This window comes from Myotis yumanensis, unplaced genomic scaffold (assembly GCF_028538775.1).
Source record: "Myotis yumanensis isolate MYYU_CA2020_CCGP unplaced genomic scaffold, mMyoYum1.0.hap1 SCAF_3, whole genome shotgun sequence".
Classification (NCBI taxonomy): Eukaryota; Metazoa; Chordata; class Mammalia; order Chiroptera; family Vespertilionidae; genus Myotis; species Myotis yumanensis.
Window position 1 is genome coordinate 2,656,687 of NW_027223754.1, and position 22,967 is coordinate 2,679,653.

At 44.3% G+C, this 22,967-nt stretch overlaps 1 protein-coding gene across 1 annotated transcript in view; it reads right to left on the minus strand.

Annotated features, from left to right (window-relative positions):
- Positions 1-10,217, minus strand: part of GPM6A (glycoprotein M6A) — a 179,022-nt gene extending 168,805 nt beyond the window's left edge. Inside the window, exon 1 of the mRNA XM_070408117.1 lies at positions 10,097-10,217. Coding sequence (XP_070264218.1) covers positions 10,097-10,208 — 112 coding nt within the window. The 5' untranslated portion in view covers positions 10,209-10,217. The remainder of the gene's footprint in view (positions 1-10,096) is intronic.
- Positions 10,218-22,967: the final 12,750 nt, after the last annotated feature.

The following is a 22,967-nucleotide window of genomic DNA, read 5'->3' on the forward strand; positions in this document are numbered from 1 at the left end:
CGCCCAAGACACGGCAGGCCCAGATCCCATGCTGGGGTGGGCGGCAGCTCGGATCACGCTGCTGCCCGCCCCGCCCACCCCATCTACCCCTCCCTGCACACGGCAGGCCAGGATCTCACACTGGGGTGGCGAAGCGGGATCTGCCTGCAGTATGCAAATTAGCTGCCATCTTTGTTGGCGGTTAATTTGCATATCTTGTTGATTAGCCAATGGGAAGCGTAGCGAAGGTATGGTCAATTTCAGTCTTTGTCTATTATTAGATAGGATATATATATATGTATATATATATATACTATGAAATGATACAATTAAGTTAATTAACACATCCATCATCTCAAATAGTTACCTTTTTATTTTTTTATGATGAGAATGCTTAAGATCTACACTCCTAAACAACAAAACAAAGAGGTACCCAACCAGATGAGAGATATTTTCAAACAGTAGTTTTAACAAAGATTTAATTTCTAAAATACATAAAGAATTCATAAAACTCAATACCAAACAAACAATCCAATCAAACAGTGGGCAGAGGACCTAAAAATACACCTCTCCCAAGAAGATATACCAACAGCCAATAGATATATGAAAATCACTGTCAATTAGGGAAATGCAAATCAAAACTATAAAGAGATGCCACCTCACACCTGTTAGAGTGGCCATTATCAACAAGACAGGCAATAACAAGTGTTGGAGAGGTTGTGGAGAAAAGGGAACCCTCATTCACTGCTGGTGGGAACGTAGACTGGCCCAACCACTATGGAAAGCAGTCTATGATTCCTCTAAAATTAGAGCTACCTTAACACCCAACCATCCCTCTCCTGGGTATGTACCCAAGTAACTCGAAATCACGTACTCGCAAAGATATACGCACCCCTATGTTCCCTGCGGCATTATTCATGGTGGCTGAGACATGGACACAACCAAAGTGTCCTGTGATAAAGGACCGGATACAGAAGATGTGGTCCATATGCACAATGGAATACTACTCAGCCATAAGGAAGGAGGAAATAGCGCCATTTGCAACAACATGGATGGATCCTGAGGGCATTATGCTAAGTGGAATAAGCCAGTCAGAGAAAGCTCAGACCATATGGTGTCACTCATATGTGGGATATAACCCTGAAACTCATAACACAAACAGCAGTGAGGTGACTGCCAGAGGGAAGGGGGTGGGAGGAGAGGGGGTCCTAATGTGTGGTGACAGGAGAAGTTTTGGCTTTGGGTGGTGGGCACACGCTGCCATCTTGTAACCTAGAAACCCACATCTGAAACCTATATGATCATGTTGACCAATGATCATATTAAAATCAATTTAAAAAAATATCTGCTATTTTAAAAATAGCAACCATACATCACAGAGAGCTCATTTACCATGAGAGTGTGGGGCACCGCGGATACAATGATGATTGTAATCTGATGCAATGAAATACATGTGTTTTCATCCGTCTTTTTAAAAATCGTTTTACCTCTTGTGAGATGAGTATCAGTTTGCATTTCTGTTTATTTAAACCAGGATGCATTTATCCTGTTATGTAAAAGGAAGTCCATTAAGATCATTGCTGTGAGATGAATGAAAGTAATTAATCACACTCATTTTTCTAGTGGTCTCCACTTCATCTCTACCAAGAACCCAATTACTTACAAATGGTGCACTTACATGAATAGCTGCTCTGGCTTTTTCCTCCCTGGGGACTTGGCACTGTGGATGCACTTTCTCATACTCACAGGGACTGGCAAGCCAACCTGCATTCTTCTTTGTAAATCTCTCCTCAGAAGGAGAAGAATGTGAAAACAGTGACAATAATGGATAACCTGACCCACTGTCTCCTCTCTCCAGTACATCCTTGTCGTGAATGTTTGTCCTTTTTGTACTGTTTAATAAGAAAACCTGAAACGGGAATGCAGAAACCTCCCTTAGTCGTCAACGTCCATTGCTTGCACTTAGTAGATTTACTAAGTGCTCATAAAGCACTTAAAACGGTGCCCGGCACAGAGTAAGGACCACAAAAGTACCTGTGAAATATACAAAGGACAAGTACCTGGCGGTTCCCTGGTGCTTACCCCACGCTTTGGAGAACACTGAGCTGGTCAGATCACCGGGATTTTTCCTGCAGGAAATAAACTGAGCTCATGAAGGCTCAAATGGAGGTCTGCATTTCCATGGATCGCAGGTAAGAAAAGGCGGGCCAAGGGGTAATGACAAGCATGAGCAAATGGTTGGAGGTAAGAAAAAGTGAGCCAATGAAATTGCTTGTGGGTGTGTCTGTCCGGTGTTTGGTTTGGGTCTAACAAGCATGAGAGGCCAGCAGGAGATAAAGTTGGAGAAGGCAAATGGCATGACCACAGGTGGGTTCTGATCACCCATGGGGGCGGTGTGGGAGGAGCCACCACTGAGGCCCAGGTGGGAGCGGGGAGGGGCCCAGCAAAAGCAGCTGCACCAGTAGGATCAAACCATGCAGACGCAGAGGAGAAGTGATGTTATGGCATGAGGTCAGCAGGCCAGGGAGACCGAAGTCATCAAGAAAAACAAAGAGGAGGGGAGGGCAGTGAAGGGGGGAGAGAGAGCCAGTTAGGTCTGGGAGGGAAGAATTCACTTTTGAACACACAGAAGTTGAGGATGAGAGAGGTAGCCAGGTGGAGACAGCTGAGTATAGCGATACGAATTTGGGAATTGTGGACACATACATAATCCCTGAAACCACCAGGCTGTGGTCATTAGTAGTTTTCAGGGGGGAGAGTTTCAGGAAATTCTGGGGAACACCCATGGATGCGACTGACAGGTGAGGAAGGAGAAGGCAACTACGGAGCCTTAGGAAGTGCGGCAGGGAAGGTAACAGCACTCCCAGGACGCAGCTCTGGGCAACATTCCGTACAGCTGGGAGCTGGATTAGAAATGGAAGGCAACAAAGTAGGGATACAGGAAAGGGCTAACAGTCATCAGGGGTCCTCAGCTGGCTGGTGCAGAGAGGCATTCTGGGACAGCTGCTTCTGAGAGCAGCCCCAGGCGTCCTGCCTGATGCCAGTGGACTGACTGCATGTTCACATGACCAGCTCCCCCTCGCCAACCCCAACCTCTGAGCCTGAGGTCCAGGACGTTGTAGTTAACATATCTTCTAAGTTATTGCAATTAGACATTAAAATGAGGGTTTCTAGAACACGAAGGTTTATAGAAATAACAAGAGATGTTTATTTTGCTATTATATACTCTTTGTCTTATACATTGTGGAGTAGGTAGTGACTATTTTGACAAGTTATCTTTGCTTTTAAAAATATATTATTATTGATTTCAGAAAGGAAGGGAGAGAGAGGGGGGAGGGAGAGAAGAGAGAGAGAGAGAGAGAGAGAGAGAGAGAGAGAGAGAAACATCAATGATGAGAGAGAATCACTGATTGGCTGCCCCCTGCACGCCCCACACTGGGGATCAAGCCCACAACCTGGGCATCTGCCCTGACAGGGAATTGAACCCTGACCTCCTGGTTCATAGGTCGATGGTCAACCACTGAGCCATGCCGACTGGGCTTGATGAGTTATCTTAACAAAATGAAGAAGCTGTTTTAACTGCATGTCAAGTGACCTTCAGACTCCTCGGGCATTATTCAGTGATGTTGGTTATGTGTCAGCCCTTATTTCTTGTGGAGACATGGCTTTGTTTGCTGAATCAGAGTAGTGTGCATGCAGCATACAGCTTCACGTTACCCTAATTTCTTCATCTCTTGTCAAACAGTTGAAAATAGAATGACCTCAAACCAATGAAGTTGAAATTGTCAGGATCTAATTCTTTTTAAGGCCTCTAAGTTTCTAGGTTGAAACTAATTCTGCCCTTGCGTTTAAACCCATCTCATTTATCCCAATTGTTCTCTGGTTTTCAGTTGTCTAGGAGAAAGACCTATATTTTTGTAATCGTAAGTGACAGCTCTGACCCTTTCCAGTTAAAAATAATAAAATGAGGTTTACATTTAAAGGTTTGTTAGGTTGAAATCTTACATATTTAATTTAGTAACATACCTTGCAAAACAAGCACAGTTAAGTCTAGACTTACTTTCAGTTGATACAATACCAATTCAAATTATGTATTTTGTGCAAGTAGCACACAATTGAAAAATAAAGCCAGCTTCTAAACAGTTCACTACAAAGCATTTAGGTTTTTTGTGACAACGGGATAGTGAATAAAGGATTTATACCAATTGACCTATCTTATAATTTATGATACAAACTCAATTATTCTAGTAAGTAAAATAATCAGTAATTTGAAATAGCCTTAAAAACATCAATTTAAATTAAAGTAAGAAAGATTAGCTGATGGTATTTGACATATTTTTGAGTAGTGTTTCCCCAGCATTCTACTAACACATTTCCACCCAGGCATCAATGTACACACGCCAATGTTTTGCGTGACATTTTAATGTGACTATCTAGGTTTCTCCGGATTTCTAATGAAAGGTTCAGTCCTTTATCATATGTTTCAGAAAATTTATATCAAGTTTTCAGTTGTAAACCTGATGATGTCTATTTGTGAAGCAGGCATACCAGACATTTCTTGTAGGACAAGCATGTCAAACTCACGGCCCACGGGCCACATGTGGCCCACAATGAATATTTTTGCGGCCCAGCTAATATAATGGTATGTAAGAAACGTTTTAATAAAAATTTGTAACTTAATTGTTACGATATCTTATTATACATAATTATTAATACCAAACTACAATGTTCGCGCACCATTTCTCTCCACTAATACTAGTAGCGAATATTTTAGCAGCCGATTGCCATGTCATTAGTCTTGGACTGACTTGTTTGGTGTGAGCAACAGGAAATGTTGCACTTTTGGAGAACAAGAAAAATAGGTTTATTTGTGTTACACTTATTAATTTGTACAGTTATTCCGTGTCTGGTAAGTTAATGTTCAAGAAAACATATTAATTTTTCTTAAAATGTTCTATTATTTTATGTTAATGATTACTCATTTATTTCAGCCCTTTGTATTCAGCATGTCTCTATCTAAATAAACCTATGTTTCTATGAAAATTGACGCTTTTGTTTTTTTGCACCTCACATAATCTTAAACCTTGTTTATTTGGCCCGTGTTAGCCTTTGAGTTTGACATGCTGGTTGTAGGAATAAGATCCATTTGTTGGCTACCTCAATTCTTTCTCTCTGAATAAATATGCAACTCCCCACTTCAAGAGAGGGGTCTCAGGCCCTTGTTTTTAGTCTGACTGCTTGGAATGATTTTTATGACCATTAATCATCAAAGTAGAAGTGATATCCTGGGACTTAAGATGTCTAGAGCAGGAGAATCCTTGCAGCTTCTGCTTGGGTCTCTTGCAACACTTGTTCTAAGAATGTTCTCAGCCACCACCCTGTGAAAGGCCTAGGCCCCTTAGAGATGGCTCCAACTGGACTTCCAGCCAATAGCCAGCATCAACTGCAGGCGAGATGTGGGAGTTATCTTCAACAACCAGCGCGAACAAGTCTTCAGGTGGCAGAGTAACCAGTAGACACTGGACGGCAAAGGCACAACACACCTCAAATGAGAACTGATCAACAGTCAGCCTACAGAACCATGAAAGATAATAGAAACGGATGTTCTAATTCACTAGTTTGGGGGCTAGTTGTTACACAGTAAAGGTAACCAGAACATTAGTTTTATCTTTCTTTGTTCAAGTTCAGATTATCAGACTTTTATAATTTTTTAGTGAATGACCCTAGAAATGACCCTTAAAAATTTTACCTACTAGTCTAACATCATTAAAATGTTCTTGATTTGCTTCATGGAAATAGCTCAGCCTTATCTGCTTTACATGCTTTTTCCTCTAATTGTTACTGAATCAAGATCTGAGCTATATAAATTTACAGAATCTTGCCCAACCCCCTCATCAAACAGAAAAGGAAACAGGATCCCTAAGATTAACAGGACCCGCCCAAAGACATAAGGGATGATCATCTACTCCTGCTTCAAATCTTGGCTCTTTGTACTATGTTCACATCTTTCACTTGGGGGTCAAATTTTCCTGGAAAATGTACGAGTTCAAGATAATACCATGTCTCATTATTATTTCCCTAAATTAGCAAACAATTTTACAGATCCTTAACCAAATTAATTTTTACTGAAGTTGAATGACAGCAAAATATGTCTGCCTGATTTTCTTCTCTTGTCAAGTTTATGGACTCCTAGAATGTTAAAGATGTCACATTTAGTCATATTATGTGGTTGATTCTCCTCTTCTTACAGTGTTTATCTTTTCTCTCCCTACCCCTCAACCAGCACCCCCCACTCATGCTTTCAAACAGACAGTTCATTATATGGATTAACCTCCCTCCTCCCACTTAAGGTTGATAACTCTCAAATCTTATTTTCCTTCTTGCTCTTATGCTCTGATTAAATTCTCATTATGTATTTCTAACCCACTAAACATTTGTGTTTAGATATCTAGCCATCTCCTCTTAATTAACATTTTAAAAATAAAATGGATTTTCAGCCCAAAGCATCCAGAAAACAAACCATCTGTTTTTTCCTTTAAATATTCTACCAAGGGACTAACTATTTCCCAAATTTCAAAGTTTTAAATTGCCAGAGACTCTCTTGTTCATGCTCCTCTGTCGATTGCCTAATTTTAGAGTTCTTTTATAAGAACTATCTTTCCTCCATCTTGTTCTCTCTATTTCCATGATTACCACCATTCCACTATGACTGGGCTTGCCATAGATCATATTATCCAGATGACTACCACAACTGGCTCTCCCCTCTCCAGTTTATCCTTTGTCTTCAAGACACTGCTCAGCTTATCTTCCTTAAACACTCATTCCATTACAATTATTCCCTACTCCTGAACCTCCCATGACTCCCTATTCTCAACCTTGTAAATCCTAGCTGCTTGGTTTTAAAAGCTCTTCAGAATCAAGTCCCACCCAGTCAACCCAGTTCCATGGCCAACTGCTCCTCAAATTCACTTCCTTCCTGCTTTGAGGAGGGGCCCGCAATTCTATCCAGACCACCTCTTCTCTTCCCAAGTCCTTCACATCCCTCCAAACCGGGTTCAATACTGTTCCCTTCATGAAACTTTTCCTAATAATATCTGTGGAGCTAAATAATGGTCAACATTATTTTTAAAAAATATTTTTTATTGATTTCAGAGAGGAAAGAAGAGGGAGAGAGAGATAGAAACATCAATGATGAGAGGGAATCATTGACTGGCTGCCTCCTACACGTCCCCCATTGGAGATGAAGCCCGCAACCCAGGCTTATAACCAGACTTGGAATTGAACTGTGACCTCCTGGTTCATAGGTCGATGCTCAACCCCTGAGCCATGCTGGCTGGGAATCATTATTTTTAATAATGATTCCTAGACCTATTGCACTAGGGCCTGAGATTCCACAATCAGAGAGCCGGCAGGTGAAATTGAATTCTGCAGCTAAATGTAAGCACTCCTAGCAAAGAACCAGTCCTGCATATTGAGTGTAGAATATTGCAAATACCCTCTCTGGAGAGCACAGTTTTGGGGCGGAGGGAACCCTGTTGCATTCTTAGATAAGTGGAGGAAAGAAACAAAAGGAAAACGGAGAAGCATGAGATGCCAACATCTCAACTTGCCTACTTTGCAAATAACTTTCCTTTTGAGAATTAGCCTTGTGCATTATGGATATGATAGTATCAATTATTCAGAATACCTGATGAATCAACTCCTCTCACTCTTCCGAAAGGCTAGAGTGGGGATTTCTTTTTCTGAGTCAAACAGGAACTGATGCTGGATTCACCCCAGAGCACCACCTTCCCGTCTTCAAATGATGGATTTCAGTTGCCGGGACACCAGAAAAGATGGAGTCGCCTGCTGGCACAGTTGGCCATTTGCCTACCCTGTCCCCGCCCCCTTATTTTAGCGATTTGTCCTCTGATGCTGAGCCCTCATCCTCTACTACCACCAAATGCAAGAAGTTCTAAAGTAATGAAGTTCTGTGTTTTTCACAAGTAAATTTAACAAGGAGGACAAAGATAATGTTAGTTGACCCACTGTTTTCTCTAGTTTCTGAACACATTTCCTTCCTTCCTTCCTTCCTTCCTTCCTTCCTTCCTTCCTCCCTTCCTTCCTTCCTTCCTTCCTTCCGCCATCGGCCCATCTGCCTGCCGGCTCTTCCTGCTGCTGGGCTGTGCGCCTGGGCCACTGTCTGAGCCCCAGTTTCAGGCTCTCCCTCTCCCGTGCATTCCTGTTCTTTCCCCACCTCCCTCACCTCCAGGTTCTCACTTGCTTCCCTGACCCACTCTCACCTCCCAGCCAGCTGACACCAGCAGGAGTTTTTAGTGACCTTAACTATAATGGACAGCATGGCCTCCCCTCCTGGCAGGAGAAGGAACTGGTGCTATGTAGGCATCGGTCAGATTACAGATAGGAAAGAAAACTTAACAGTTCAAAACCAAGCCCAGGATTATCACAAGAGCTCAGGCGTTCACTCCACCTCCTCCCACAGTAACACCTTCCAGGAACGCGGGATCACGGGAAACTTATCCAAGGCCATTGAAGTAAAATCCAGACCCACTGTTTTATTATAGTTTGGGAATGCAAGCTAGAGAAATAATTAACTCCAAAACTGAGTGCCTTCACTTTGGGCAGAGAATCCACACAAGCTTGAGGCTACAAGGTAAGAAAAATGCCATTCTTTCCAAACATTTTATGTTGGATCCAAATATCATCTTAATGCACTTAATAGAGTAAATAAATAGATTACACTCTATCTATCACTTTGGCTTCCCATTTGGAGAGCGTTTTCCTAGAGTGGTATACTACCCAGAGCTTATAAGCCCATATACAAGGAAAGGGAGGAAGGAAGGAAGGAAGGAAGGAAGGAAGGAAGGAAGGAAGGAAGGAAGAAAGGAAGGAAGGAAGGAAGGGAGGGAAGAAGGAAGAAAGGAAGGAAGGAGGGAAGAGAAGAAAGAGGAGGGGAGAGAGGGAGGGAGGGAAGGAGGGAGGGAGGAAGGAAGGAAGGAGGGAAGAGAGGAAAGAGGAGGGGAGAGAGGGAGGGAGGGAGGGAGGGAGGAAGGAAGGAAGGAAGGAAGGAAGGCAGGCTGAAGTACATTCCCACACTTGGGGAAGTGTGCTATCATATATCTTTAACTTGAAAACACTCCAGTTTCAGAAACTTTTAAAGACAGGCGGTTCTGGAGACCATTCCCAACACTGTGTTCTTCAAAGGCCCTAAACATGAGTCTTCCTAAGAGTCTCCCAGGTCAGGCCAGAGGAGGCTGCGACTGTGGTGGCCACAGTGAGCGCACAGGCCACACGCCCGCAGCTTCTCTCCCTCCTTCCAAGCTGGCCCACGTCTGGAACCACGGGGGCTGGCGGTCCGCGCACCCTCTGACTCCCGCCTGCGGGGACTCAGGGGTCCCTCCCCGGCTCATCGGGGTCCCGGGCCTCCGTCCTCAGGGAGGAACCGTCTCCACAAAGGACAGGGAGGGGCGGGCGGGGGAAGAAACGGGTCAGCCGCGCAGAGTACAAGGCAGGCGCCGGCCTGGGGAAGGCTCCGCTCACACGGAAAGCGACTGGATGTCCCAACCCACCGCCTCCCCTCCCTCCCGGGGACCCCCTCCCCGGCCAGCTCCCCTCCTCCCCCCTCTCCCCACACCCCGGTTGCTCCCGGCGCCGCACGAAGTCCCGGGAGCAGCGGGCTCTCCAGAAACTCAGCAGCGCGCCCTGCGACCTGCGGGACCGGAGCAGGTCGGGTCCGGGAGAGCGCGATCGCCTTTGGACGCTCCGAGCCTCTGTGCACACGCAGCCCCTGCGGACGGGGCTGGCAGCGTCCCCTCTCCCCGCCCCAGGCGCCCTCTGAAGGGAACCCTGACCCTGGCCGTGGTGGGGAGCTCCCGCTCCCGTCCCGGCTCAGCTGGCTCCCGCCCCCGCACACACACGCAGGGGCCGATGCGCGATCCGCTCTCTACCCTCCACGGGCCTGACCACCGGGCGCCCCTGCGTCCTCTCCGCCTGCTCCCAGGACAAGTTCAGCCACAGAACGGGCGGGCAGGAGGGATGCCAGCGCCTCCTAACTCCGTGCGCTCTCCTTCCCTCCCGCCCCTCGGAGCCGCCTGGGTGCCTGCGCCCCAGCACTCACCCATGGCGATTCCCACCGTCCTGCCCGGAGCGTCCTGCCCGGAGCGTCCTGCCCGGAGCGCAAGCCCCCTGCCGCCGGCAAGTTCTCCAAGTGGCTCTCTGGCTCCGGGCATAGCCAGTGGGAGTGACAGCCTGGCCCCTCCCAGCAGCGCGGTCCGGGTTCCTGCACCCCCCTCTCCCACCTGCCTCCTCCACTGCGGGTCCCCCTTCTCCTTCCCTGCCCTCCTCATCCAGGGCCCCACCGCGCCCCTTTCACTCCCAGGGGAGCCTCGTGCAAAGGCCTCCCCCTTAAAAACTAAAGACCTTAAAAACACTACACACACACACACACACACACACACACTCACACACACTCACAGTCTCAGCTAAGAAGGACCTGGTGTCCAGAAAACAATCCTTAGGTGGAGACCAGAGGAAGGTTATTCCAGGACAGACTGGTCTGCTATGTAGATTTCACATTCCCTGTAATCTTAAGTGCACCATTTTCTCCGTAATAACGATGATAAGAATATTAATAAAGACAAGAGGAAGAGAAAATTCTCCCGTTAATTTACACGATGCCTCTCTCCGTTCTTCTATGTGAAATCTATTTCTCTGTAGCCTGGCCAGGCTGTGAAGTCCTAAAAGACACACACACAAACACACACACACACACACACACACACACACGCCATAATATGCAGCAGCCACTTGGAGAACAGGTGACTCAAGGCAAGAGTCATTGGTGGCCCCATGGAACACTGGGCTCCTCAGTGGGAGTAATGGCTTGTGACCCACTGGGACTCAGTTTCCTAATCTGTAAAGTGAAGGATCTAGAAAAAGTAATCTCGAAGGTCCCTCCAAGCTAAAAATAATTATATAATTCTTCAGGTTACTGGCCTAGTTCTTTCCAGATTCACACTGGAGAAGTTATTTCAGTAAGTTGGTCCCCAAAGTATCTTCCGCTTCTTTTTCATGCACAGCGCACCCTAAACAGTACACCAATCTGTGCCAGGAGCAAGTGGTGGAACTAAGTGGACGTGATTGCTAACCTAGAGGAACATGGCCATGTAATGGAGAAGACATGATGTGAAAGATAATTAAGAATATGTTGGGCAGCCCTGGCTGGTTTGACTCAGTGGGTAGAGAGTGTCAGCCTGTGGACAGAAGGGTCCCAGGTTCGATCCTGGTCAAGGGCAGGTACCTCAGTTTCAGGCTCCTCCCCAGCCTGAGCCCTGGTCAGGGCTAGTGCAGGAGGCAACCAATCAATGTGTTTCTCTCACATCGATGTTTCTCTGTCTTTCCCTCCCTCTTCCACTCTTTCTAAAAGTCAATGGAAAAATAACCTTGGGTGAGGATTAAAAAATAGAAAGACAATGTTGGACAGAAAGTGATGACTAAATGTAGTGCATATAATTAAAGGGACACAAAAGCATTTACGAGGCTCTTTCTCCTGTAATGGAAGAGGTGCGCTCCTGGAAGGGACGTTTGAATGCATCTCACTTCAGTGGGAATAGGAAGTTATTCTTTTGGGGGGAACGGGAGGAGTGCCCCATTCAGACATGCATCCCCATTCTGGAAATTGATGAGCATAAACTGAGGCTGCAGCAAAGCATCACACTGACACGCGGGTTCATAGAGACAGATGACGAATGTTTGGAGATGCATGTATGAGCACAGCTTTCAGGTCACCACAGACAACTCACCACATATTTCCTAAGGATCTATTTCAAGATGTGTAATTCTAAAAATTACATGATTCTGCAATATGAGATAATGATAATAGCAAAGTCAGTGCAACTTACTGTCAGCTATTGTTTTAAGGGCATTATATTATAATTCTCACAATAAACTTATAAGGGAGAAACTTTATAACTGTGGAAACTGAGCCACTAAGAAATAATGCACTCGCCCGAATCGCGTAGGTGATAAACAGGAAGGTGAGACTGCCGCTCAGGCAGAGTGCTCCCGAGTGCATGATCTGTGTGTTCTCACGTACTTGGGGAAGAGGCGGTATTGTCAGCATTGACTATAATTCATAAATATTTAAGACACCCCCAGTAACTTGTAAGAATTTTGGAATACACTAAAGACATAACTGATGATATACTGCCATCTAATAATCAAAACCATGATGCCATCCCTCTTGTGGCTGCTTATAAGGGAATATATCACAGTTCTGATGTTTAAGTAATCTATCTCACAGTGACCATATAAATGGCCATCAATAGCTTGGATCTGCGGTATAGAGAAGCCGTTATCTCATCTGAGATTTAATAAATCATATCATTTTATATGGGATTTAATAAACATGGCAATTAATTCATAGTCTCAATTAATATATATTCATAATGCTAGTGCTCTTGTATTTCTGCTTTCTCATCCTGTCACTTCATTGCCGATCAAGTCCTAAGATTCTGCCTTCAAACCATCCCCCCACCCATCCCTCATTGCCTTCCCCATCTTGTGACCCACTCTGCACAAGTCCCTTGGGGAAATGACTAACAATTCCTTTTTTAGACTATGGAGGTTCTTACCAGCCTTGGAACTCAAAATTGAGGCTTTCACTAAATTCTGAGGTCAGTGGGAAAGTTTCATTACAGATTCTATTGCAAACTAAAAAGATTTGATCTAGGTAGAGTGACCATAGGTCATTGGTTGAGTATTCTCTGTCTTAGTCAGATGTCATTCCAACATCACCAATGGTTTGACTCATTGAGGGAGAATGTAGAATGAAAAGAAAACCAACAGTTGGAAAATGGGTGACAAAAGCATTTAATAACTATAGGTAAAGAGGGTCTACAAATAGGAGCACAAGATAATGTTCTTAGGCTAAGAAAGATCCCAAAGAAAGTTCTGTAAGGACATTTCAAGAAGGAGGCATGGATTAGTTCAGCTAGATTAGATACCACAGACAGAGCCAATATGATGAGGACTGAAAAGATTCTTTGGATTTGGCAGTTATGAGATCACTGGTGAACTATGAGTGTTGCTTTGAAACCTAGGGAATTGAATGCTCTCCAGGTGAGCCTGAAACTAGCCACTGGACCTACCAAGGGCAGGGGAAGACCTAAGAAATAGGCCAACCATGACAGGGAAGTGGTGGTTATAATAAGCAAGGATATTTACCTATGATGTTTGTCTTGGGTGCTGCAACAAGTAGACTTCCACCGCTACCCACCACATATGACAACACATTGCTCTCTTGAGGCTGTGTCCTTGAAGTGGTTCCTAGCACAGTGGGCTAGAGGTACATTCCCCGGACAGGGGAGGGGATGAGGAGCCTCTGGTTGTCCAGGTCCAGCTCACAGGTCAACTGGCAGTCACGTCCTCGGCATGACCTCCTCCAACAATCAGTGAAGAGTATTGTCAACGGTGAGGAGCAGAGAAATTCAAAGGAAGGAGCAATGAGGAAGTGGGCGGTGATAGGAACACAATGTAGACAATCTACTCCTAGCTCATCAAGGAAAGTAGATAGGGAGGTAGCTAGGTGTTAGGGTCAAGGGAAGTTTACTTTGTGAACTATAAAAGAAGCGAAACCATGTTTAATAGACCAGTGAATAGAGAGATAATGATCTTAGTACGTCCCAGAATACTGGAGAAGGAAGAGATACGATCTGGAACATTGGAGGAGGAACCAGCGAGGGCGAAGAGGAAAAATCCCAGTCCTCCGAGGTAGGGAAGGAGGTTGGGAAAGAGATAGAGGTCATTCAAGATTTCATTTAACTATGGAGTTTGGGGACAGAGGTGGACCATTGGCTTGACCATCTTAATATTCTTTGGCACTAGGAAGAAAATGAGCTGGGAATGAGTAAATTCAGACTACATTCCACTTAAAGGGGGAGATGAAGTTTGTAAAGGTGCTATGATGTTACGACAGGGAGCTGACCATTGTATATAAAAGAAATATCAAGTAGCATTGAGGTCCCCACAAAAATTAAACATAAACTTAGAAAGAAACCTATCTATATTTGTGAGATTACTTTAGGATGATTTGTGTGAGATGCACTGTAGATTTTGCATATAAAATAAGCTCACTCAACAATATGCCATTCTGTGTGTCCCTAAGGGCATGGGGAAAGTTAAGAAACTTCACTTTCTATCTACTGTGAAATGTGGTCCAATTACCCGAAGTAAATGAGATGTCATTTTTTCCACCATTAAATCAGTTTTAAATGCTGTTCACTTTACTTTAGATATTGTAAGGATAAAGATGATTTGATAATCCCAGAAAAAAATATTTGATGACTTTCATAAATTCAAAGCGTTCTTATAGTATAAATAAATTATTTCAGGACATCAGAAACACAATCGTTAAAATGCAATTCAAATGCAATCTACGTTTAATGTAGAAGAACCAGACACCCCTTATCTGCTCTGACTCTAATGTCTCCACTGAGAACTAGACAACGAGGAGGATGGCTGTGTGTGCGGCTGTGGAGCCAGCCTTCAGAGCCCGGTCTCAGCCCCATCACTTCGGTCACACCTCATAGATCTCTCTAACGAAGATGAGCACTTGCCAGTGTCTCTATCCATTTGCTTCTCTCAGGATGCCTGGTCTAGTGTTTGTACTGCGACATTTGAGTCATGATGCTGTCTTTTGTGCTGACAGACCTACGCGTGGTTGAAAGTTATTTTGATTCCATCTCATCTATTTAGTCTAGGAAATTGGGGGGAAGAAGTTACATTCACATGAGAACACTCAAGTCTTATGAGGAAGGAACCAACAGATCCACTGTAAATAATTATCATGTATTTTGTTGCAATGCTTCCTATGTGCTGGGTTCTTTGCATAAACATACCACACGCAGTCCTCCCAGCGATCCTGAATTTAGTGTGTATGACTAGTAATTCATAGTTATACAGCCGCGCTGTGGGTGTGGAGGCAGATGCGGAGGAGCCATCAGAGAACAGAGGAAGGCTCGGACCCTGAAGCGCCTCCCAGGTCTGTGTGAGGCCAGTCAGTGGCCTTCCCTGCAGAGCGCCGAGGACAAGATCCAAACACAGAGCTGAGCCGTGGAGGAAATGAGCTGCTCTGAGACCACCAAAGAGGTAGGTCTAGAGTTTTCTATTCTGAAGGGGCACATCTGGACCAGAGTAGGAAGTGACAGCCTGAAGGTGACAACAGTGTTTCAAAGCAGAAGGAAAGAGAGAGAGAAAGAGAGAGAGAGAGAGAGAGAGAGAGAGAGAGAGAGAGAAAGGAAGAAAGAAAGAAAGAAAGAAAGAAAGGAAGGAAGGAAGGAAGGAAGGAAGGAAGGAAGGAAGGAAGGAAGGAAGGAAGACTTAGGGACACAGACAACAGTATGGTGATTGCCAGAGGGAAGGGGGTGGGGGAGGTGGAGGAGGGTATGAGGGTGATACATGGTGATGGATGGAGACTTGACTTGGGGTGACGGACACACAATACAGTATACAGATTATGTGTTCTAGAATTGTACACTGAAACCCATATAATTTTATTAACCAAAGTCACACAATAAATTCAATGAAAAAAGAAGTGGGTTGTTGGGAACCATCCAATTTACAAGATACAACAGGTTCTTGATGGTGTCCCCGCTCCTCTACCTTTTTATCCTCCATTCTGCCACCAAATTTATGATCTGGTTATATACTTTCCAGGATTAAAACCCTCCACAAATACACCTAATCTGTGAAAATTACATTCTGCAGACACCCATCCCTGGACATAAAACTAGGCCCAGGTAAGCTGCAAGAAAGCAGGTTGAGCATGGTTAGGAGCTGAGAAAGGGGTGGGGGTGGAGCAGATGTGGGTGAGGGGTGAGGGTGATGGGCAGGGGTAACTATAAGGTTACTATGAAGTTATAAAGGAAGACAGAACAGTGTACATGATTTCTACCCTCACAGCATTGTGTTACCTTTGTCTTTCTGGCTACAGCTTTTATTACTTCCTTGCAATGTCATCCAGTCTCATTTTGGAGAAAAATAAATGCTAACATCCTTTCCATAAACGTACTTCCTCATCACTCACCCCGGCAAAGCAAGAAGAAACAACAACAAAAATGAGTTCAATCTGAATGATCAAAATCCGTGGAATAAATATCTGAAGGTACCAACAATTTAAACCATTGTCCCAATGAGCAAATATAAAGGACACGTTTGTGGAAACAAGTTATACATCCAAGAGCACAGGTTGGAAGTCCATCAGGCTTTCATGTGGACAGATGTAATGATGGCGCCAGTAACAAAATGGAAGTTAGACCTGAATATCAGCAAACCAGTAGTGAATGCCACCCCAGAGCTCCCCCATTTTATTTCCCACTTTATCACAAAATAATTTTTATATTTTCTTTGTGCTATCACCAATTTATTTCATTCTTAAAAGATGAAGCCCTTCTCCATTACTCTTACTGGGGTCACTAAAATTGAGCAGCTATGGCATTTTACTACCCAGAGATCAGGTGTGCCTGATCGAGGGTAACATTCATGGAGTGGTAAGCATGGGACCCACCCTGCCCATCTCCATTACATGTGTAGAGAGAGAAAAATCCTTGTAACACAAGCAGAGTATGTGTATTCAGGCGGGTAAATTTTTAAAATGCCATTGCAAAGAGTATTCAATAATACACAATTTTAAAAACTTTTTTTTGCCCAGTGTTGTTACTAAAATGGCATTTTCCTTAAGAATCATAAAGCATGAACAGACTGTTGAACCTCAGAGGGAAGGCAGGGGAGGGTGGTTGGGAAGAAGAGATCAACCAATGAACATATGTGCATACATGCATTCCCCACGGACACAGACAATAGGGTGGTGAGGGTCTGGGGCCGGGGGGGAGGACGGGAATGGGCTGGAAGAGGTTAATGGGGGAAAAGGAGGATCTCTGTAATACTTTCAACGATAAAATTTTTTTTTAAATAATCATAATATAGAAATTGTATAAAACTCCTGGCTGTATAATGTGATGTTAACCACATGGTGACATATAGTTAAGAAAAAGGAGGATCTTCATTTGTGATGAACATCTTCCCACAGCCCCTTGCTCCGTGCTGCCCACATCAGGGTACTGTCAAGAAACTGACCCGAGTGTTCACTCCTGACCGGGGTTAAGGTCACCCACAGTCATAAGGACACCCCTTTAAATATAAAAAAAGTTGCGCTCTTTAAACAGTCAGTGTCATTACTTTTAAAATTAATAAAATAATATGCCTAATGCAATTACTTATTATAAGAAGGAAATGAACTATAAAATCAGTAGTTTTTACCAAATGACCTAGGGAATTTTCATGAATCTCTTAGATAAATCTACTCATGGGGGGGAAAAATAAGAACATAAAAATCCATTAAGGAAATAATTAAACTATAAAAAAGATAAATGCAATTATAGACTATATTTCATTTCTGATTGGAGCAGTCCTATTAATAACATAGATTACCAATCACCATTTGGCAACCACTGCAGTAATCATTAGTGCCGAAAGTACTATCAGCAGATGCTAACACTAGTGGCTAAAAGTAAGTCTGACGAGCAATAGGAAATTTACATCCCTCCCTCGCAAATGATCTCCCGTAACATGCTTATTCATTACAACGGAAGAGTATTACTTCACACGGGGAACAGGCAGACACCACGCTAATGAAGGGGTCAAAGTAACTATTACCAGGAACAGGACCAACCGATGCCTGTGGCTCAGGGCACACGCCTATGTCTTCCTGGCAAAATGCACACCATGAATCTCCTTTGCCAGAAAAGCAAGTGTCAGGGCATTCTCCAACGCAACCGGCCATACGCTTCACAACGGCCAAGGTGAGGGGGACAGGAAAACCGAGGTGTTCCAGCCTAAGGCAGACCGAAAGGCTGAGCAGCAGGAGCAGGCTGTGGCCCGGATTTTCCCTCGCTGGAAAGGACACCATTGGGACCACTGGGACACTTTAAACAACATCTGTAGCTCACATCAATGTTAATTGTTTTGTTTGATAGCTCTACTTCGGTGAGGGAGAGAATGTCTTTGTATTTTGGAAACACACTGAAACATTTCCGAGTACAGAGGCATCTGCCACTTGTTTTCACAAAATAAAGAAAAATATATATATATACAGAGAAAATTACACTGTGTGCGTTTGTGTGATATAGATGAGAGAGAAAGCAATAAAGCCAAACACAGGTGCAGATGTTAACATTCGGGGAAAATGAATAAAAGGAATATGGAAATTCTTCTTAATACTCTTGCCACTTTTTAATATTCTTGCAAGGTCTGAAATTATATCCAAGTAAACTTGTTGGGGGAGAAAAAGGTTAAAGCACAACTTCTTATCATTTTTTCTCAAGCACTGTCAGCTGTGATGATCTTCTTAGATGTGTTTTCAGTTGAAAGTCCGAAAGTGTATAAGTAAATCCTATTTAACCAAAGAGAATTGACAAGAAAACTAGCTCATCCTCTCTGACCAGCACTGACAACGGGCAGCATGGGTCTCCCTACGTTCTGTTCGCATGTCCTGTATAAGCTGCAGGTAGGACTGCACGTGCGCAGGGACAACTTAGCCAGAACAGAGTCAGGACGTTACGAATCCAAATGAGGTAAACACATTTCAAAGGGAAAACAGGTATGCCTGATAATAGTTTAGGCTGTGAGAAAGCACTAATATTGACTTAATGTCAATGGATAAAGAGAAGAGAATCATTAACTCTCCTAAAATTATGGTGCAAGTTGACTTCAAAGGAAAAATAGCAGCAGCAACTACAAAATCCCTGTTTTCTGAACAAAGCTTCACTTAGGGACCTGGTCACAGTACAAAAAGTGTAAGAGTCTCAGCATTGCTCTTAAAGGAATTTTCAACTGCCTGAGGTAAAGGTACACAGGAAATGTAATAACAAGTACACGTCGGTATAGGAGTAACTAAAGAACAGTATGTTGAGCATATGGTGATGGAAGGAGACTAGATGGTGGGTGGGGATGCAATACACAGAGGATGGATCATAGAAAGGCACACATGAAACTTATGTAATCTTATTGGCCAACATCACTCCAATAAATTTAATAAAAATAAATGAACATCTCTACTTCCTCACTTACACATCTGTTTTGGAAATGGAAATGATCTGTTTAAGCTAACAGTCTAGGTAATTGACAACTGGTCCATCAAAATAAGTCTTAACAAGTTTTGCTTAAAGTGTCTCCAAGAGGCACCGTTTGATTTAGTAAAAGACTGAGGGCCAAGCATGACTGTCCCTTGTTCTCTGTAGTAGGTTTCTGCTCTGGGGTTTTTCCTACCTTATGATGTCCAGTCCTCTGATTCTCCCAGCTGTCCCCATTCCTGAGTGCTTCGTGTGACCTGGAGTGTGAGAGTTCAAACAGCTGTTAGAGTGGCGGACAATGCTGGTCTTTCCTCTTCTGATTCAAAATAAAATGCCAGCTTTAGGGCTTATTATTTTATGTAACACAGTGAATTTATAAACTTATTTTCTTTTGTAAAAATATATTTTATTGATTTTTTCCAGAGAGGAAGGGAGAGGGATAGAGAGTTAGAAACATCGATGAGAGAGAAACACCCATCAGCTGCCTCCTGCACACTCCCCACTGGGTATGTACCCGCAACCAAGGTACATGCCCTTGACTGGAATCGAACCTGGGACCCTTGAGTCTGCAGGCTGACGCTCTATCCACTGAGCCAAACCGGTTAAGGCTAAACTTATTTTCTTATTCTCGGCTAAAGTCTTAGCTCTGGATAAATTCTATGTTACTGTGACTAGCGCAGAATAAAGAAGCTATGAAATGTTGGAGGAATGACAAGCAGTTTTCTTGGTGAGGTAAGCTACCAATGAATCAACACAACTGGTGGTGCGGACTACAGAAGGCAATAAAGACTCCTATGAATCATAAGGTAGAAAAAACATCTAGTTAATTTTATTACAGTGTTTTGATTTTTAATAAAGAGAATAAGAATAAAAAGAGAAAGTACACATGGATTTCCTCCTACCTCTAACGAAGTTCAGTAAGTGATAGTAAAATTAGAACATCCCTATACAGTGGAGCCTTGACTTACAAGTGTCCCGACTAACGAGTTTTTTGAGATACCAGCTGTCTCAAGCCGATTTTTTGCATTGAGTTGACAGAGTAATTTGAGTTAACAAGCTCCTTAACGAGCTCGGTCTCGGAACGAATTAAACTCGTAAGTCAAGGCCCCACTGTATTTCAAAGTATCTCTGCTCCTATAACTAATAAATGAAAGGAGAACCTAAGAGTCTTACAGTGGCCCCGACTGGTGGAGTGACTGACACGCTAGTCTGTGGTCAACTGTAAGCCACTGAACACTGAACATAAGTTGGTGGGATACACAGATGCCAGAGGAGAAAGGGAATAACCAAGCTGCAGCTGGAAGGGAGGTTTCACAGAGAAGGTGCAGCAAGGTGCCCACGGGACCGATTAGCATGGAAAGTTCAATGGCATGACTTACCCCGTAGTGCTCGGTGCGTGTCTGTGTGCACCACCGACATGGCTAGCCCTCACCAAGTAATTACCATGACACTTGTACGGATTATCTCACTTACCCTGACTTCACGGAGAGAAAAACGAAGGGAGACTTGACTGCCCTCATTTACATAGAAACGCTTCTCCAATCCGTGCCCACCAACTCGGAGCTTGGCCTCCTGCTGAGCACATTCTAATGCTCCTGCCGCCCCCATTCCACCCTTCTTGCCTGTTAGTTTGATGCATCCAGCCACCCTGACGCTCACTGCAGCTTTTCCACCCTGATCTCTGGTGCCTCGCCCAACTGAGATTACAGGCAGCTGGGGCTACTCCGGAGAGCTGCTCCGACCCCCGGGCACCTGGGGCTCTCTACCATCTTTTTATCCCTCTCGCACCTGAGGACACGTTTACTGATTTTAGAGAAAGAGGAAGAGAGAGAGACAGAGAGAGAGAGAGAGAGAGAGAGGTGAGAGAGAGGTGAGAGAAACATCGATTGGTTTTCTCTGGTACTCACTCCAACCAGGGGCTGAACTCGCAGCCCAGGCATGTGCCCTGACCTGGAATTGACCCGCAACCTTTCGGGGCATGGGCAAGCGCCCCCACCGACTGAGCCACACCTGCCAGGGCCCCTCTACCAGCTTCACGCTGGCAGGCGCCTGGTTTGCAGGGCCTGGGAGTGACACGTGCTGCTGCCTGTTTCCCTTTGTGAAATCGGGTAACCAGGTTGATTGCCTGTTGAAGGGCAACCTGCAGTGTGGTTTCATTTCACTAAAACCTCCCTTCATGAGACTCGTGCAGTGCATTTGGCCCCTGGCTGTCTTTCAGAGAGCTGGTATTATGCTAATTAAAAAGTGACCATTCATTCATTCAATAAATGTATATTGTGCACCTACTGGTACTTACTAGGCATCACATCCTAGATGCTGTAGATATAGCAGTAAACAATATAGCAAAACCCCTGCCTTTTCTAGTGGGAATAGTGATGAATAGATAGGTAGATAGATGATAGATAGATAGATAGATAGATAGATAGATACTAAGAGAAAGAGAGAGAGAGAGAGAGAGAGAGAGAGAGAGAGAGATGGCCTGGCTAAAGAGGACTAGAGCAGGCTACGGACAATGAAAGTGTCAGGGAGAGAATTACTATTTATATAATACAGGGAGGATTAGTCGGGAAGGACTAGTCAGGAAGGACTCTACAGTTGGGTAACAATTAATCAGAGATCTGGAGGAAGCAAAGGAGAAACACACAGGGACATCGGGGAGAATGTATGTGAAGGCCGAGGGCCCACCGGATGTGAAGACCAGTACTCAGCAACTCAATTATAAATGAACTACCTTGTCATCGATTTCACAGTAAAGCAGAGGCTCCCCACTAATAACTAAGGGAATGTGGGTACTAACAGCACCAGTGACCCCCGTTTTCCCACTCTGTGGTTACACAGCCCCACGGGTGACAAAGTCCATTTGCAGCAGAACCACAGAGCTGCCTCCATAGACTGAACACCAAAGGAGGAACTAGAGATGAAGCACATTCCATTCCTGACAGAGAAGGAAATAAAAAACCTGAAGAGAAAAATCCAGTTCACTTGGACTATCTGATCTCCAGCGACTGTAGTTGCAATCAAACCCACCAGAGGGCAGTGTAACCACAGGAATGGACTGTCCATCCTCAAAGCAAACTGGTCTTGATTCTTTACAAAAATACCATTGTAGGGAACGGGGACTTAAATCTCTTTCTTGTTTTTCAAAAGCTTAGTTGAAATGCTAGGACTTTGCAAACACTGCATTGTTTGGGTTGTTATGGCTAAATCTGGGTGATAAAGTCTATTCTACTGGTAGGGTGGCTAACCTTCCTGGTTGGCCCGGGACCAAGGGAATTCTCAGAATACTGGACATGGCACATTCAGTACTGGAACTAGGATGGTCCTGGAGACTGAGCAGAGGTGGTCACTGGCTAAGGGCTATGGCCAACTTAGAGAATGCACTAGCAAGAGCAGGAAGGATCCTGAGATAAAATAACCTCTATGGACAGGAGTGGCTTCCCTGAATTGTGGGTGGAGTGTCTACTGGCAGAATTTAGGAGGAGGAGGTAAGCTTAATAAGTAGTGAGTTCTGAGATTTGAAGATGGCAACATAGGTAAATGTCTGTACTTGCTGCATCCCACAACCACATCAAAATGACAACTAAAATACAGAACAACCCATCTTCCAGAACCGCTGGAAAGCTGGCTGAAAGGAAGTCCTACAACTAGAGAAGTAAAGAAGAAAGCACACTAAGATGGGTAGGAGGTGCAGAGGTGCGGAGGGGTGCAACAGGTGTGTCTGGCACCCACATGGGCCTCCTTTTTAATCGGGAGGGAGATCGTCTCTGTGGAGGAGCAAGGGGTCCCAGGGCCACAATAAACCCCCCAGCCTAGGCTCCCAGAGCTGAGAAAAGAAGTCCTTACAGGCAGTAAGAACTACGG